At 57.2% G+C, this 15,099-nt stretch overlaps 1 protein-coding gene across 1 annotated transcript in view; it reads right to left on the minus strand.

Annotated features, from left to right (window-relative positions):
- Positions 1–456: 456 nt before the first annotated feature.
- Positions 457–15,099, minus strand: part of LOC111145755 (DENN domain containing 1A) — a 499,803-nt gene continuing 485,160 nt past the window's right edge. Inside the window, exons 22-24 of the mRNA XM_022500941.1 lie at positions 7,316–7,444; positions 4,518–4,776; positions 457–3,498 (exon numbers count right to left, since the gene is read on the minus strand). Coding sequence (XP_022356649.1) covers positions 2,296–3,498; positions 4,518–4,776; positions 7,316–7,444 — 1,591 coding nt within the window. The 3' untranslated portion in view covers positions 457–2,295. The remainder of the gene's footprint in view (positions 3,499–4,517; positions 4,777–7,315; positions 7,445–15,099) is intronic.

Raw genomic sequence — 15,099 nt, forward strand, 5'->3', positions numbered from 1 at the left:
GTGTGTTGAACCCCTACTCTGGGGGCTTGGTCCAGCTCTCCCAACACAAACACCCCACAGAGGTGCGGGTTCTAAGGCTCTGCCCTTACTAATGAGAGATCCGTGGGGCTGAATCTCCTGCTGTTCTCTTGCTTGAACTTGTTCCCTGGAGTCAGGGAGCACTCAGCACCATCGGTGACCAGCAGCCCTGCTCCACGGACCCGCCAAGCCTGCGCGTGCCTGTGACCAGTTCCTGCCCCCGCCCCCCGCCCCCCCTGCCCTGCTTGGGACAGGGAAGGGCCTGGGCTCACGGGCTCCAGTGGAACAAGCTGGGGTGTGGGCTAGGGGCCAAATCCTTCCCTGACTGCTCTAAACCCTCCCCTTTCCCCAGAGCTTCCTCAGGACGCAGGGATACCAACCTTCTCCCCAAGATTATTTTATTGAACGCACACACAACATTCATCCTTGGGTGCGAATTCAATCCAGCAAGTAAAGAGATGACAATGCTCCTGGGACACGGAGGGCTCCCCACCAGCCCCCAGCACAGCCGGGGAGACAGGCCATGGGGTGGGCTCTGCTTCCCTGGGGCCCCACCATACCTCTTGTCCCATTCCCTGCCTACAGGGGTGGGGTGGGGTGGGGAGGTTTCCCTTCCCCAGCTGGGCTCAGGGGTCTGCCCAGGATGGGTGGACAGATCTGGAACTTGTCTTGAAACACCTGAGAGGCCTGGGGGTTCCCGCGTGCCCAGACGTCCCGCGGCTCCCTGTGCCACCTCAGCAGCCAGAGAGGCCTCCAGGACCGAGAGCCACTTGCCCAAGGGGGCTGTGCCCGACTCAGGAAGGGGCACTGTGCTGGGCCAGCAGCTCGTCACATCCCCATGCCCGAGAACCTCAGGGCCCGCCCTCCAGGCCTCAGGGTCCCTCAGACGGGGACAAAGCTCCCCGGGGCTAGAGGGGCCTCTGGGGGCCCCTTGCCCTGTCAGACACCTCTGAGACTGTGTGTCTGACCACTCACAAATAGGAAATGAGAAATCAGGTCAAAATGCTCACAATTTCCTGCGTGTCTCAGATGGTTGTTTTCTTACATGGTTGGGCTGTATTTTAACTCGGTTTATTGAAACTAGTCAATTTTAAGATTCATCAAATCAATAAAGTAAAAAGGAAAAGATAGATAAAAGAAACAATAACAAAACATTTCAACTGAGCTTTGGTGACAGTGGCCTCAGGAATTTCTATGCTACGTGGGTGTGTGGGGGGGTGGCTCCTGGCCCTTCTATCTCCGAACTGCGCAAGAAGTCGTCTGTCCGCCCTGCCAGGGCCTGGAGAAGGGCTCAGTGCCCCCTGGCCATTCCTGACTCAGGGAGCCTAGGCGGCTGGGCCTCCTGCATCAGCCTGTGGCATGAAGCTTGTCTTCCCAGTTGGAATCTGGGTGCCTGCTTCTCAGCCCCGCCCCCCACAGTCCCAGGCACAAGAGGCAGAGCCCCATCTGAGTAACACTGGAGAGCTGGAGAAACCCCAGCGGCCAGGGAGAGTACAGGACGGCGGCCTGCCTCCTCCTAGTGCATTCAATTTACCTGTTACTGTTTTTTCTCCTACAAATCCGAGTTGCTGGTGCTCCCAGCCCCCAGCCAGGGCCGGCTGCCCGGCTGTGTTTGGCTGTCAAGAGGGTTCCCAAGGACCCCTCAGCCCCAAATCCCTACCAAGCCAGAAAGAACTGAAGGTTGAGGGCTGGGGTGAAGACTGACGAAAGAAAGAACGAGTGTGCATATTGCTAGAGAGGGTTTGGAAATGCCCCGTCCTAAGGCTGGTTCTCCTTACTCCCAACTCCAAACCACATGAGTCTGGTGCAGACACGCTCACGTGAGGCTCCCACGTGGCCTCCTGTGCTGGTCTTGGTAGGGTGCGCAGGCCGGGCTGCCGGTGGGCCGACGGGGGGGAGGAGAGGCCTTGTGGAGCCTCGGGCTCCTTGTTTCCAGGGAAAGGCGGTTGGGGCCGGGTCTGGGACAGTCATTCGCCCAGCTGACCGCTTTAGTGCAAAACCTAATTGGGGTGCAGGGGAAGGGTGGCGGCAGGGTTGGGGGGTGCCCAGGGGCTGGGCCCATTCCCAGGCCAGAACTGGCACCATTCCCTAGCAGCCAGACCTCGGAGATGGGTGGTGTGCAGGGGAGGAGGGGCGGCAGAGAGGGGTCCCATCCCTTCCCACCAGTAGAACCTGGGCAGAAACAGAGCAGCAGGGGAAGCAGGGCCGGCTAGCCTGGGAGCACGGCGGCCCGCAGTGCAGTGCAGGGGCCCTGCTCGCCCTCTCCCAGCAACCAGCTCACTCGAAGGTCTCCCACTGCTTCCTGAGCTGCTCTACGGAGCCCGGGGCTGGGGCCAGGGCTGGGCTCACATCTTGCCTGGTCTTCTGTAACAAATCCTCAAAGGGGTCTTTGGCCTCCCGAGGAGCAGAGGGCTGCGGTGCTGACTCCAGGCCCTGCGGGGGCCTGGGAGGGAGGAGTGGGGGGTCTCCGGGCCGCAGGGCCAGCCCCTGCTTGGCCTCAGCAGCCCTGGCGCTTGAGCGGGCCAGGGGCAACGTTCGGATCCTTGACGGGGCAACCATTGGGGGGCCCAGGGGCTGCAAGGAACTGGCGGGGGCACCCATGGGCATCTGGCCGAAGAGGTTAGGCATGGAGAGGGCAGACAGGTTGGGCTGAGATCTGTGTGGGACACAGAAGCCAGAACTGGACAGCAGGAGGCTGGGGGCAAAAGCGGGCCCCAGGGAAGCAGGAGGTGCCCCAAAAGGCCCGGCCGCTGTGGAGACCAGGGGCATGGCAGGCAGCGCCGCAGGCACAGAGGAGATAAAGGGATTGAGTGATGGCTGTGGAAACGGGGTGGGGGTCCCCGCTGGTGGGAAGCTGAACTGGGAAGTGAATGAGGGGGCTACACTCGGGGCTGAAGGGTGCGCTGGAAGAGGGCTGCCTGACCAGGCTGTGTTAAGTGGGTCCAGGAGGGCCAGCAGGGCGTCACTGCCCGAGCCCGTGGCCTCGGGGGCCAGACTGAGCGGCTGGAGCAGTTCGGTGGGTCCTTGTGGGGTGGCACTGGGGAGGAGCCCCGGGAACGGGGCTGGGCTCCGGGGAGCTCGCCTTTCCCGCTCAGCCTGTAGCCGCTCTGAGGAGAAGTCCCCGAGGGCGGCGCTGGCAGCCTGAAGTTTGGCTGGGCGGGCGGTGGGGGGTGGAGGCACGATGCCCAGCTCTGGGGTCTTCCTGCCCTGGGGCCGGGGAATGGTGATGCTGCCCGGAGTGGGAGTGGGTGCCTCCTCCTTGTCACTGGGGTTCAGGATGCTGTCCCGGGTCGGCAGCATGCGGGGCAGAGCCAGGGAGTTTCCAAGCAGGACGGAGGGCTTCTCGGGGGAGGTGGCCGGGGGCTTGCTGGGGATGGCCATGTCATCCTGGCCCAGGCTCCAGAGCTTGTTGTATGGGTGGGTGAGCTTCAAGGCCATCGGCATCCCACGGCTCCTGTCGCTCCTGCTCAGGTCCAGCCTCTGGGGGAGAGAGCAAGGAAGGCAGTGACCAGAGACTGACTTGGACAGACTGGAAGACAGCAGGGCCCCTTCCCCAGGACCCTCCTGCCCCCCGAGACTCAGGGCAGCTGGGGAGCCGGGTCCAGGTCACCAGCAGAGAGCCTGGGTCTGTCCTGATGCCAAGCCCAGGCTTTCCTCACTGTTTTCCTCACTTTTCAGACTCTATGCCGGGCTTTTTTTTTTTTTTTTCTCACTGCACAAAGAGATTCCAGAAAAAGCCCCTGTCCTTTTACATCAGTGTTGCCGAGAAGTTTTAGGAAAATGACTTCATTTATTGACCATCTATTGGCCGGGACTTCTTCACTTTTCAAAGCATGTGGGCACTTTTAATCACCTGTGAACTTGAGGACAAGTGAGGCACGGGGCCAGGGCAAAGGTGTCTTCTTTGGTAGGCAGAGAAACAGGACTGGGCTCCTGTCCCGGCTCTGCCCCTCACAAGTGACACTACCTGGGCGTCAGCAGCAGGGACCGCGAACTCCCTGTGGGAGGGCATGTGTGGATCGCTGCATTCACCATGGTAGCTTCAGGAATTCCAAAGACCCAGCGACTCCACCGGCAGCCTCCACTCGCAAGTGGGCAAACAGGCCCAGAGAGGGAGTGTGACAGATTGCAAGTCACGATGGACAATCAGTGTCCCACGCAAATAATCCAGAACCCAGGAATTCTGACCCCGAGGCTCTCCAAGGAGACTTGGTGGGGCTGGGGTCCGGCGAGGGAGACCTGGCGCGGCAGCACACCTCTGCCCGATGCACACACGGACTCGAGGGGCTGATTTCCATCAGGTGTAATGTTTCTACAGCCGTCCTTGGCTGCTGGCCTGCCTGGCAGGGTTTGCAGGCAGAATGGCCCTGAGCATCGGCTGAGGATCCGGGAAAAGTCGCTGTTTCTCCCTTGGTCTCCTTCCCTGTCCCCTGGGGGTACCTGCCTCCTGTGTGGACAGCGCCAGCCCTAGCAGGTCCCCGTACCTGCCGGCAGCATACCTGATAGTCGAAGGTTCCCGGTTGCTCCCTCAGGTCTTTGGGGGTCCGAAGGTCCTCCAAGCTCTTGGCCTGGCCCAGTGGCTGCAGTGGGACCTGCATGTCCAGGTTGTTGAAGACATCTTCCAGAAGGTCGATGCTGGCAGCCCGGTCAGGCGGAGCCGGGGCAGGGCTCGTGGGCTCCCGCGCTCGCTGCTCTGGGCTCTCTGCCTCATCACCTTCCGCGCTGTCTGATTCCTTGAGCGTCCGGTAGGGCTGAGGCCTGGGAAGGGGCAGAGCAGTGGGTTCTCCCACCCAGAGCCTCCATGGGGGGAGCAAGCAGCCCCCACCCCCAGGAACCTGTGGGCCTTGAGGGGCACACTTGGGAGCCATGGGGCCAGGAGAGTGTCCTGGGGTCCCTGTGAGGGCTGGAGTCTGGGCAGGGGCACTCTGCCAGACCTGGGGCTGCATGTGGGTCTGCTGCTCAGTGTGGGACTCATTTGCACTAGGGGAGCCACCTGATTCCCTCGAAAACCACAGGACGCATCATATAACTGGCTAGTGGGCTTGCAGGCCATCCGGGTAAGGTAGGAGGAACGGGACAGGACTGAAAAGGGAAGAGGGGCTGCTTATTCCAGAGCCAGGCCTCTGCTCTCCCACCACCCTGTGGCTCAGAGGGAACTGAGCTGGGGAAAGTGTCCCCAGGGCGACTGCCCAGGGGGGCTCAGGACCCCCAGAGGGAACCGTGTGGGCCTCAGCCTGCGCTGACGGGTTCTAGCTCTGATCTTACCATTTCTTGCTATGGGACCTTGGAAAAGGTTCTTAACCTCTCTGAACCTCAGCCTCTCCCCATTCCAGAATGTACTTCCCTTGCATGTGGGGGTGGTAATTACGTGAACCAACTAACAGAGGCTGTTCACAGAATTCTGTACCTTTCACCCAGGCATAGATGACAGGAGGCTTCTTTTACTTTGCTTTCTCGCAAGCCTGAACCCTAGGGCACCACTGGGTACATGGAGAAGGGTGCCTGGATCAACCCTGAGCCGGCTCTGCCCTCTGCGTTCCTGCAGAAACGGCCCACAGCTCTGGTAAAGTGGGGGAAGGGCGCCACCTGCTGGTCCAAAGGCCCCCGTGCAGGAACCAGGGCAGGGACCATCCAGAGGAAGGGAGGGCTCAGTGAACATACTAGATCTCTCCGCAAGGACTCATCAGCCTTCAGGATCTCACTCAAGTTCAGAGAGGCTAAGTAACTCACCCTATGTCACACAGCAAAAGGTAGCCATAGACACCAAGTATGACAGCCTTCAAAAGTCCCCACTCACTCTAAGGCGTCTGACCAAGGAATTAAAGACCTTTTAACCAAGTTTGAACACAATGAAGGGGATAAAGAAAAGTCTGAGTGCTCCTTACACTTAAGGAAAGAAATGTATTCTTTCAGAAAAAAAACATTTTATTTTGACTTAAGATGGCCCAGTACCTTTTTTCCTTCTCCTGTGCAATTTATTTTTATTTATTTAACTTTAATTAACATATGGGCCACTGCCTTTTTAATCCCACACATGCAAAAGCCTGTACTTTTCATAGGTCTTGCTAAGAGAGTGAGCACTATTACTATTTAAATAATTAAGGCATCAATGAATTAAAAGGTAGAGAGGAGACCCACTGGAGACCCCACTGTGGTGGGGAGTCCTTGGATACCACCCAGGGAGAGTGCTTTTACCTGCAAGGTGACTTTGAGCTGATACATGGATAAGCATTTCTTACTCCAGTGGTTCTGCCTTTCTTTCAACTAATAGTAGAAATGATCATTGATACATTAGGCCAATGATATCAGATATCACCGCTCAAGACAAAGTTAATTTACTAAAATTTTAACAGAAAATTTTTAAAGAAAGATTCAACGTACAGAGAAGGTGGCATGTGAGTTTGGGCAGCACTGACCTAGGCCACCTCTTTCTACGTGAGGGGATCAGGAGGGGACTGACACGCCTGTGCTCACAAGTGACAGAAAGGGCCAGAACCCTCCGACCCCTGGGGGGCAGTGGTAGGAGCAGAGCTGGGGGGTTAATCAGGTGCCCTGAGGAACCCAGAGGTCTGGCCCAAGGGAAGGGACCTGGGAGGGGGACGGAGAGATGAATCCCGTCTTCTGTAAGACCCCGGGGGTGTTCAGCAAAGGGCAGCTCTCTTCCCTGAAAGGCTCCCATTAAAGATGGACAAAAACTGTCCCTTTGCTCAATCCCAGCCCTGAAAAACTTGTGGGTTGAGAACTGATGAAGGAAGGGAAACTGCCAAAGCTTGACACTGGGGAATGGCTGGATTGGGGTGAACCTTCTTTTTACTCAGATGAGGCTCAGGTTATAAACAATAAAAATTATCTTACAGTCAGGATCAGTAAGACACTTGTCTCTGTCAGCAATAATATACACATTCCCTATCAATGTTTTTTTTTGTTTTTTCTAAGCTTCAAATCTGACCCTCCATCTCCATAGTTTTTGGAAATGTGCTGAGATAAGAAGAGGTCTCAGGCATCAACAACCACTTCCGCTAACAGTCAAGTGCATTCTCCTGGGGGAGGGCCAGGGACTCAGCTCCCGTCCCCTGGCTCCTCACCACAGAGCCTGCGGGGCTGGCAGAAGGGCCGTCCTGGGCAGAGGCACACAAGGGGGCACTCACCCCGCGGGCTGGCACGGGGGCACTGGCAGGCAGCAGCTCCAGACAGCCCTCCCCCCACACAAGGGCAAGCGACACCGGCCCCCCTCCCCCACACGGCCCTGGAGAGTCACCAAGTTGAGCTCAGAGAAATGGAAGAAGGAAGGAGAGACCATTCAAAGGGGGCGGAGAAGAAAAAGCTTTCGGTGAAGCCAGAGCTCGGGCCCTCTTGCCGCTGGCATTCATCGTCAGAGGAGTCTTCGGACAGGAAGACCGCATAGTGTCGCAAGGGCTTTACCAGGCTGGGGCAGAGGAAGACAAGAGAGAAGAGGCGGTTAGGAGGTACCCTCGGAACGCCACGTGGCGGGGTGGGAGGGGGTGGCCTCTGGGCACAGCGCCTGGCCCTGGGCTCCCTCTGCCAACCTGAGGTAGAGGCTCCCTGGAGAAGGCTGGGGGGAGGGCCTGGGAGGCCTGACAGGTCCCGAGGCAGGGAAGCTGGTCCCAGACAGGAAAGAAGCCGAGTGTTTGCCAAACATGTGATCCACTCTCCTATGACCTCATACCCTCCCCTTCCATTGAGATAACCCCAAATGTAGCAAAGAACAATGCACAAAGATGTTCACTGCTGCTTTGCTCACAATCTTCAAACACGGCACGTCCTACGTTTCCAGCAATAGGAGGCTGGTGAATTCCAGTATACTTGGCCAAAAAGGAGCCACCCATCACCCAGAATGTTTATAAAAGAGAAAAACCTCCACACCACGATGCAGAACTGTGATTAGACTACATTCTCTCTCACCTACTTATGAAAAAAAGCAGGGAAAAAAGACTGGAAGGGATGTATGTACATGTCGACAAAAGCTAGGGGGCTCGGGGGTGACATCCTCCCACACGGCCTCCTTTAATTTTTCCGTGTCTTCTGCACTTTCTACAATGTGCGTATCAACTTCAGTAAGCAGGAAAACATAAAAACTGAAAGTTACAGAAGAAAGTGAGCCACGTGGAGGGGCTCGGGCTAGAGGGCCCCCTCCTGATTAGCGGCTGCTCTCCCAAGTCTCTCTCACACGCCTCTTCAGAGAGTCTTTTCATCTGTGATGTGGAAATTAAATATTCATTGTTATAAAAAATACATCTCCCTTGTCAGCCACCTGTGAGCTCTACCTCCATAAACACAAACACCGCGCAGCCCCGAGAAAGTCCACGCGGCTACCATGAATTATACACCGACCTGGGCCCACGAGTGGACGGCTTGCGAGAGGGGAGCCGGACCCAGCAAGCTCGGGTCCCATCTGGCCCCCCGCAGCCGCTGCTCCAGCCCGCACGTGTGGCTGGACAGGCTCCAAGAATCCCCGGGGGTGGGGGGTGAAGTTCGGGAGAGGGTGGGGCGGGAAGTGTAGGGGTGTCCGAGCTGGGGGCAGTCTCCTCTCTCCCCACCCCTGGACACAGCAGGTCCTTTCTCTGCTTTCTGACGCAGTTCCTTCTGGGTTTCATGGCAAAAAAGGGCACCCCGTCTGAAAAAGTGAATGGGAACCGCGCTGGAGGGTGGTGAGGGACCGGGAGAGCGGGCTGTGCCGTGACCTGCCGTCAGGTGCCAAGCCAGTTGTCTCCAGCGATGCGCTCATCTTCTGTAAGTAGAACCAGGGCTGGCCCCCAGCGCTGCAGAGCTCCCCGGCCTGTGCCCACCTCGACCCTCCCTCCTCGTGTTATCCTTGCACGTCAGGCAGGCTAAGAGCTTTGTCCTCATACTGAACGGAGACCAAGGCTCAGAGAAGGGAATCCGCTTGGCCAGGGTCGCGCACAGGGACAGGGAGGTGGTGGGTCACCGAACTCCTGTCCTTGCCCAGGCCACCTCCCTGGATGGTAAGGGACGCAGCCCTTTCTGGACCAGAGAGAGCATTGGCTTAGGTCTCATGTTTTCCTCTGGTGTCAGGAAAGAGGGCAGGATGATGTGACCCACAGAATCAAGGCCACCCGGCTCCTGCCACATCCCCTGGGACCTAAAACACGGTGTGGCAAAAAGGACCACTTCGTGCAGCCACTGGAACCCTGCTGTGCATCACAGACCCAACCTTGTCACTCTCCCGCTTAACGCCTGCACGTGCACGGCCCCAGTAGCAATGCCGAGGGCGTTGGCTGTGTGGAGAGTAAACCCGTTAAGGGCTCGGAACAATGAGGTTCAGACATTTACAGAATGGTTTACTCAACCATTTAAAAGTTAGGGGGATGCACTCACTTCTAGCACTGGGTGGATTTCCCAGACGGGTGAGGAGGGCTAGAGGGGTAGACAGGTACCCTGGCCTCAGGCTCCACACTGGGGAGCTTGTGGAATGTGCTGGGTGGGCAGGGGCGAGGTCTGTGGGGAGGCAGGACCAAGCCCAGGCTCCATGCAGGGTAGACACCGTGCTGTCTGCCCAGCCCTGTCCACTTCTGCTACCTCCTCCTGCCCTCCCCTGCACAGCCCACAGAACCCCCTGTCGCCTCTGCCTGGTGCACTGACTGCTCTTCGGTCTGAAGACCTGGCTCGCTTGGTGTTCTCAAAAGCCTTCCTGGAACTCCCAGCTGGAGTCCTCCCCCAGATGGAGTTCGCGTCCCCCTTGGGCTGCGTGTTGGGGCACTTCATTGGTATCCCTGAACTTCCTGCAGTTCCGTTTCTGAGTCGAGGTCCTCAAGGGCAGTGGCCTGGCTCGTCCTTCTCTTGACCCCGACGTGCGGCATGTTTGTGCAATGGAGGTTCGTGATTGCAGGAATGGAAGCCAGTGCGCTGGGGCGACAAGGCAGGCCCCACCCCGTCCCCCATCTTCCTGGAGCCCCAGAACAGCACCTGTCCCTTTCATCCGCTTGCGGCCGCAGCAGAAAAGTGTCCCCTGGGGTCCTCATCTGTCCTCTGAGATGCTGAGACGGTAGAATGGGACCACATCTGGGGGTAGAGGAGCAGGCGGGAATCTCAGAAAAAGGTTTACGGTAACATCGAGGGGCTTCACATGGGTGACTTCCACCCCTCCCAGCAGCCTAGTGGGAAGGCTTTGCTGCACTGATTTTATGGAGGACGAGCCTGTCATTAGTCCAACCGTCCATCCGTCCATCCATCTGCACACCCAACCGAGATGTACTTCCGGAGCACTTGTTGCGAGCAGACCCAGTGCCGGCTGAGCGCTGGGAATCACCGCGAGGAGAGACGCGACCACGGGCCCTGGCCAGGAAGTGACAAGCGGGGGTTCCAGGCCAGGACCCTCACGTCCCCGTCAGCCAGGCTGGTGGCAGACGTGCGTGAGGGGGACGTGCCCCCGTCCGAGTGTGCTCCCCTCCTCTGGCTCTGACGAGGAAGCCGAGATCACAGCTCCGCACACGAGCTGCCAGGAGTGTCTGGATTCACGTGCGAGCAGAGAGCCTCTGTGCTGGGCTGGACCGTGGCTTCACCCAGCCAGGCTGCTGGAGTTCACAGTCCTGTCCAATCCCGTGTCCTCCCACACCAGTGTGGTGGTGGAGCGGGCCCGGGGGGCCAGAAGGGGAAGAGGGAACCGCAGCTTCCAGCTCACAAACCACTTTCCCTCACCAGTCAGCTCTCCTGGCCAGGCCAGGCGGGCTGGGTTGTGGCTTCAGTAAGAGGCCCGGGGTGTCTCCTTAACACACCATCTCTCTCTCCAGAGTGACAGAGAACCTTGCCAGGGGTGGTTTGGTCTGATTGGTGTTTTTTTTCAGGCTTCGGGCCACATGGATGGCGGTGGTGAGACTGGCTGTACTTATAAGTGTTAGGCTAAATGTTGTTTGTACAGTTTCTCATTAATTCCTGATCACATCCTCCCTTTGCGGATAGAAAAGCCAAAGCTCAGAGAGGCGTAGTCACTGGCCCACTGTCACACAGCGGCTCTTGGTAGAGCCAGGAATCTGGGTCTGCCTGACTCGAAACCACTTTGGGGTCCTGCCTCTTCAGTTCTGCAGACCTGAAACAATGAAAGAAGGGGTAGGGCGTTCCCCCTTCTACTTTTAATAAGAAGTGAGATTTCAAAATAAACTTATTTAAATTCGGCTGCTCATGTCCTCCTATGAAACATACAGCCAGATATTTGTCAGAGATAAAGGACGAATCGTTGAAAATGTCCAGGTTTAAATTTTTTATTAGCTTAAGGCAGAATATGAGGGGGAAAAAAAAAAAGCGTACCTCTTCCCTCATTAACCCAATTCAGCGACTACCCTGCAGTCTGCCACCCACCACTTGCCTGGCTTTTCTTACACACAAAGAGCTGTCTGTGAAAAGGCAGGTCGTGGTGAACTTGGCTACCCGGCGAGGGCTGCCGGAGTCCTGGCAAGAAAGAAAGGCCTGCTGTCCGTCACCATTCAGGCCCCATCGTCTCCCACGGCTGCTCCCGCCTCTGCCCACCTCATCTCGGCTCGGAGTTCCCGTGCAGATGACTTCCCGAGCCCTTTCTAATGTTTGGTTTAACGTGTCGCCGGTTAGCAGGCGCGTGACAGTGGTGACAGGCGCGGCTGTTCCTTTTTAAATACCATGTCAGAGACACGGCGTCAGGAAGCAGGGACGTGCTCTGTGGCTCTCCGCCTCGCCGGGATCGCACGGGCTTATTTTTTAATGAGGAAGATCTGCATCTTGAGAGTTTTTTTTATGTGTCACATCGCGTGGACAAATCAGCAGCACGTCACGCTGGCCCAAAATGAAATGCTGACAAATGTAGATATTTCAAATTTAATTGACATTTAAATGTACTTGAGATAAAGAAGGGAAAAAAAATCAGCAAGGACTAGGTCTCCGGAGGTAACGAGGGGAGCTGGTGATCATTTTTAAAGGATCCTTTCACTCCAGCACAAAGGATCTTTCCTTGGTAAATGTCTCGGCCACCCTGGCATCCTCTGATGACGAGGCTCTGGTTGGGCTGATGAGCAGGGACAGGCCCCAGGACGAGGCCAGGTCCTGCCTGCCCAGAGATGCCAGTCTGTCCCGCTTTCCACCATCCCCCACTTCCCAGCCAGATGAGCTCAGGAAAGTCATTTTACAGTTCCCTGCACCTCAATTTCTTAGCTGTAAAATGGGGATTCTACATCCCTCCTGATGGGGTTTTCGAAAAGCTGAATGGAATTATTCATAAAGGGCTTTGCCTCATGCCCCGCACCATAGTACATACTCAATAACTACCAATAGACCACGTTCACCTGCCAACAAATAGATTCTGGGCATTTTCATCCTGTGAAGGGTCTTCCCTAGGCATTCAAGGATGACTATAAGGTGCTTCCTGCCTTCAAAAACCTTCCCGGTCAAGGTCGGTGGTCTCCAGCCTGGTCTATCATAGCATGTCAGAATTACCGGACAGAACCCTTCTGGGGATCCGGTCACGCCATCTCCCCATCACCATAATGTGGGGCCGGGACCCCAGACCATGCTTGAGCATGTGCACAGGTGAAAACAATAGAACAAGACTCTGAAGCAAGTCAGGGTGGTCTTTGGGGGAAACGAGCTTGGTGTGAGACCCACGGCGGGGAAGCTCTGGACCGGCGCTGGCGCTATCCTCTGTGTGACCTGGGCTAACGGCTAGGACCATTCCCAAGGAGAAAGAGGAGACAGATGGAGAACCTGCTGGACACTGGGTCTTTCCACGCCGCTGTACGTGAGTCTCTACTGTGAAACAATAAGACATAATCACTGCTGTAATGAGTCACGATCACCAGTTCTGCCTGTCAGGTGAACTGGCCTTGTGGGGACAGATGGCTGTGAGATCAGGTTTTTCTCACACCACTGGGGACTTGCTCTGCCGGAGGGCAGCGGTGGGGGTATACTTGGCTCAGGGGATCTCGGAGGAGGCTCCCTTGGGAGGTGATGCGGGAGCTGCGCTTTCAGTCATGAGTACGGAGGAGGCTGCAGGTGTCCCTGGGAGGAGTGGGCACACGGGGCTTGAGGTTAGGGTGGGGGTTTCGAGAAAAGGGGCTGGCAGGGTTGGCAGACACCAGGTGGTGGAGGGTCTTGAACCTGCGTGAGGACCGAGACAACAGGAGGGGTTAGGGAGTGATGTGGGGGCTGTGGAGGCAGCAGCGGACCTTACTGGCTTGGCTCCATCTCTCTCTCTCTCGGGCTTGTTATGCCCTTTGCCTTTCTGATCTGTGTGAGTCCATCTGTTTGACTACATTATCAACCTCACTGTGCTCACTGTACTTATCATACACTCATTCATTCATCCCTTCTTTCAAAAAATCACCAGTGTCAATTTCACATGTCCACACCCCTGCCTCCAGACACCCTGAGAAGTCCTTCCCGGGCCATTGGGTGAACACACGCATGGATGGAGAGGCCCGAACGCAGGACAAGGGCTTCACTCTACTTTCTCACTCTTCAGGCTCCTTAGTAGAGGGAAGATGGGGATGGGGACACCTTGGGGGGATGGGGCCACCTTCCACACTTTTCCTATCTGGAAAAGAAGTTGTATAGATTGTGAGAAACAACTGCCCCTCTCTCCCCGAAGATGGCCTTTGCCTGCCATGAGCCCGAGTCTTTTGTGGGGACCGTGGGAGCCGTGGTGGAGGGCAGGGTGTCTGGTGAGAGAGCAGTGGACGCGGGCGTGGGTGCACATTCTGGATCCAAGGTAGGTCATTCCACCTTTGTTAGAGCTTTGCTTCCTTCATGGCTGAACAGGCCAACACACCTGCACCGCGAAGACTTTTGGGGTGTGGGGAGGTTAGCCAAGGTGACATGTGGAAGTGCCAGCCTGAAACAGGCATGAGACATGGCGCCGTGATGCTGGGAAGAGGGAGGGGCTCAGGGGAAGCGGCAAAGCTTTTGGAGGAGGTTGAAACCAGCAAGTCTTGCGGGTGGGGCACTAACTCCTGTCGCGACTGCTCCTTGGAGAGGTTCTTCCCTTCGGCCATCAGGCAAAAGTGGCTGCGGAGGAGGGAAACCTGTGTTTTCCTGCTGCTGTCCATCCCTGGGGACTCCGTGGCAGTTCCTGCCTTTCAGTCTGGGCTCAGACCCACGTCTGGCTCCTGCCATGGCTTTGTCTCCAGGGCCTGGAACCCACTGTTGGAGAGGGAATTGGGGGCCTGAGTTGGGTCAGGGGCCTCTCACATTGCTAATTGGGTCTGAGACCTTCTGCTCTGGTGTTTGGACTCCTGGCCACTCAGGGAGTAGGTCCTGGAAGGCTGCCAGTGGGTCGTACCTAGACAGCTGTCCCCACCCCCGGGGCCCAGGGCCCAGCTGGCATCTTGGAGACTGGCTCCTGAGGCGGATGGCAGTTTCTGGCTCTTAAATGGCTCTGGGCGGGAGAGGGGCTGGTAGCCTCAGAGTCACAACCCAATCACACCTGGCATGTAGTAGGTGCTCTTTACATGTTTATGGTTAACTGACACTCCTTCCCCATGTTCAGGGTGCTGGCCTATCAGCTTCAGGCTGCCTTCAGTGATTCCCTTGTTCATTCATTCAGGAAACATCCTGGAGCGGAGGTCTGGCCGAGGCTCTGGTCCAGGAGTCCAAGAGTCGAAGCTAAAGGGCCCGGCCCTAGAGGAGCTCCCAGACCCCTAGGTGGTGGGCGGGAGAAGGAGGCCGGGGGGGCGGGGGGTGGGGTGCATGTGTGCACCCGCGCCTGTGTGTCACGTAAAGGGAATACTGCAACGTGGAAGGTCGGCCCTGTATCCGGGGAAGTGGGTGGACTGTGGGTGTGGGGAGAGGAGGGTCCAGCTCACGGGGAGGCACCAGGGTGAGCATTAGGCCGCTGCGGGAGGGGAGACCGGTGTACCAGCCACTTTAGGATGCTAGTGTGGCTCCTGTGGGCAGTTCCCCAAATTGTGCCCTTTGGGATGTGAACAGTCATTGTGTTGGAAAAAAGAGGGGAGAGAGTCTTGCCCAGGGTCTCTGGCTGGCCGCTGTGGGGTGCCAGAGCCCCCCTGCCTCCCACGCACCAGCCCACCAGCCTAGTGGCTCACCAACCACACACCCTGGGGCAGCTCTGGGCCTGGCGGGGAG

Source organism: Enhydra lutris, unplaced genomic scaffold (assembly GCF_002288905.1).
Source record: "Enhydra lutris kenyoni isolate GAN:26980312 unplaced genomic scaffold, ASM228890v2 scaffoldscaffold13, whole genome shotgun sequence".
NCBI classification, from domain to species: Eukaryota; Metazoa; Chordata; class Mammalia; order Carnivora; family Mustelidae; genus Enhydra; species Enhydra lutris.